General features: G+C 35.7%; 1 protein-coding gene across 1 annotated transcript; it reads right to left on the bottom strand.

Moving 5' to 3' along the window:
• Positions 1-1,752: 1,752 nt before the first annotated feature.
• On the bottom strand, positions 1,753-2,598 carry LOC129780425 (uncharacterized). Its single transcript, XM_055788692.1, has 2 exons — positions 2,317-2,598; positions 1,753-2,254 (listed from the first exon to the last, which is right to left on the bottom strand). The coding sequence occupies exons 1-2, from the start codon at positions 2,538-2,540 to the stop codon at positions 1,753-1,755; spliced, it is 726 nt and encodes a 241-aa protein (XP_055644667.1). The 5' UTR covers positions 2,541-2,598.
• Between the last annotated feature and the right edge of the window lie 351 nt (positions 2,599-2,949).

Here is a 2,949-nt window from a genome sequence, read left to right as displayed (position 1 = left end):
AATTTTTTCATAATCCCCTGACTATCCTCAGTTGAATAGGTCTTTGCCGAGCCCTCTAATCCTAAGCATTAACTTCATAGTAACTTTATGTCCTCTTTTCAAGCGTTGCCAGCGTTGACAAATTTTGAACTGTTGCCTCATTTTGCTACCTCATAATTCATTACAATTTGTGTGTACCTGAAATGTATTAAAAGTAAGGTATTTACGTTACGCAATGTAAAGAAGCATGTCCTGATAAATGAATAATCTATCATTACACCCAATTAAGCATTATATTTCTACCACATTGTAGATGCTTGCTGGCTTCACAATGAGACTAAAGCTAAAATTATGCCTCAAAATTCGACTTAAAAATTGAATACTGATTTTTTGGGAAAATACTATGATAAAAAGATTTTTTCAGACCAAAAGCACAGATTTGAATATAGCTACCCTGGGGGTACAAGAAAATAGTGTTTTGGAAAAAAGAATTGATGCCAAATGTCGTAAAATTACATAAGACGTCGAGATCTACTGTCATCTCGCAAAAAAAATTAAAAATCGACACTCTGAGTCTTTTTTCGGAATACGGAATACGAGGGAAAACGTATGGTTTAGGGTGCCTATTAAAATAAACATCTCGATTTTTGATATGGAACTTCGTGCGAAATGTTGATTTACATGATAAAATACACAATGCAAAAAATTAACTCTGAGTCGGGACTTTATTCGCACCTTCTCCCGACTCATGTCCAATCATTGTTCGTTAGTGCACCACTCTTCCGTTTCAATCTTGCCAGCAACAGCTCTGCGTTTGTGACCAAGGTTATCACGACATCGAGCACGTTGTTTGGTCGTGAGAGGTGTATCTGGCCGCCAGATCGAATTTAGAAAACTCCCTTCGGGCCCGAGAAAGGCAACCCAATGGGCCGGTGAGAGATGTGTTGGCAAGGTTAGACCTTGATTACATGTCCCAAATATATGTTTTCCTTAAAGTCATCGATCTTAGTGTGTGAGTGCCCCTATATTCTTATACACTTCTATTCTTCCTTTGAGAGTAATTCGTCCCCTTGATATAAACAGTAGAATAAGTTGAAATGTAAATACACTATAGATATACGAATAAATTTAAGAATTGAGTTTGATCGTCAACATCGTTACAATCTCTTTATATCCTGAAAAAAAATATGTCACCCTCCTAAACTCGAGTCAACCGTGAGTAATCGGTTTTCTACCTTACTAACCATAGAACTTAGAAAATATTTTGTATATAGTTATAAAAATATAGTTAAGAATTCGGCTCCTTAAAACTTATGTAACTGAACCCGTAAAAATAAACGAATGATTAAAAAAATATTAGCTCAATCGGACTTCATTAACTAGTGTCGTGGAAGTTCAATCGACATTTCATGCAATTTTAAGACATTTAGCATCAAACAAACTTTTCGAAAACACCATTTTCATGTAAAATTCAAGGCAAAATGAGCCCGAAGTAAAAAAAAGTCCAATTAATTAAATATTATTCTCTATCCTCTGAAAGATTTCGGATATTTAATTTTTTTTAAACGAGAATGTTTTTATCTGACTTTGAGAGGATGAATCAAAAATTAAACCCTTCTTTTATTTCAAAACAAAAAAAATTTTTTATATTCGATTATATACAGTAAAAAGAAATTAGAGACAGTATATAATCGAGTCCGCCCTGTATTAATAAACTAAAAAAAACAAGTTATCTCAATATAATGCATGTTTTATTAAGCGAAATTTCCCTTTTTAACAATCAGTTTCCTCAATAACATTGCAAGTTTGTTTCAGCTTCAGCAGTTCCTCAGTGGTAACGATCGTGGGCTTGTCCCTGGTTGGCACAAACTTCAGCTTGGTTCTGGCACTCATCAAATTTTTCTTCATTGCTAGCAGCTCATCGGTCGAAACCACACGTGACAAGTCAATCGACTTGGCCTCGGGTGAACTTCCACTCGAGCTCCCACCGTGGGAGTGACTCGAGTGACCAATTTTGAACGAATTTCGAGAGAAGTTTCTCCGCAGGTATGACAAATTTTTCATCTGAGAATTTTGATTCTTGAGCGCCCGTTTGATCATCATGGAATCGATGAGCTTGGCCTTGTGGAATAGCTGCTGCCATTCCTGGATCAATTCCTGGCCAATTTCGAAAATTTCAGCATCGTGGTTTTGGGGAGCTGAACACAGCACTTGGGATAACATCTTGAAATACTTGAATTTAGTGAATATTACCAGAGGGTTGCAAATAACACAGCTGAGAAAGAAAGGAAAAAAATCTGAGTTCTCGTAATCCGTCGGATCTTTTGTCATACTCACCTCCAGATCGAGATCAATCCAAGCACCATGACAATCGCGAAGGCAGTCACAAATCCTACAAACCCATTCCAAAAAGAGCCAGTTTCAATCGCTTCCGTTGATGACTCTGTCGCGAGAGAATGTTTCTCAATTACGGTTAAAATTTCCGGAAATTCAATTATCAACAACGACCGGCAGGACTCAAAGAACAATAATTCTAGGTTCGAGTTCGAGCTGTTAGACATTTTTTGGTGATTTTTTCTATATCGTTCCAGACGAATTGGTCCAGCAATCAGTTATAGGTTGCTACGATTCGTATTATAAATTTCCCTCTACCGATGTTGAATTAACATCAATGGTACTATAATTTTTTTTTTAAATGATGATGATGACCCACCTCATACCCCTACAAAGGTTTGAACTCAAACTTCCGTAGACAACGCTCATTTTTTTTTACAATAACAAAACATTAACATTAACAGAAAAAAATCCATCATCATTATCAGTACGAACATGGTAGTTAATCCTGTAAATTAATTTTATAAATTTTAATCAATTGGAAACATAAATGAATTACTTAGAAAAAATGATAAAACCAGCTTACAAAACAGATTTTACGTGTGAAATACACATTTTCTTAAACTCTGCCATTGT

The sequence above is a fragment of the Toxorhynchites rutilus genome, chromosome 3 (genome assembly GCF_029784135.1).
Source record: "Toxorhynchites rutilus septentrionalis strain SRP chromosome 3, ASM2978413v1, whole genome shotgun sequence".
Taxonomy (NCBI): Eukaryota; Metazoa; Arthropoda; class Insecta; order Diptera; family Culicidae; genus Toxorhynchites; species Toxorhynchites rutilus.
The sequence above is the reverse complement of the archived record's forward strand: the minus strand, read 5'-3'. Positions and strand labels throughout refer to the sequence as shown.

Coding starts and splice junctions, on each gene's coding strand:
- LOC129780425 (XM_055788692.1), bottom strand. CDS start 2,540: ATGTCTAACAGCTCGAACTCGAACCTAGAATTATTGTTCTTTGAGTCC. Junction 2,255..2,316: donor GGATTGATCTCGATCTGGAG/GTGAGTATGACA, acceptor TTTCTTTCTCAG/CTGTGTTATTTGCAACCCTC.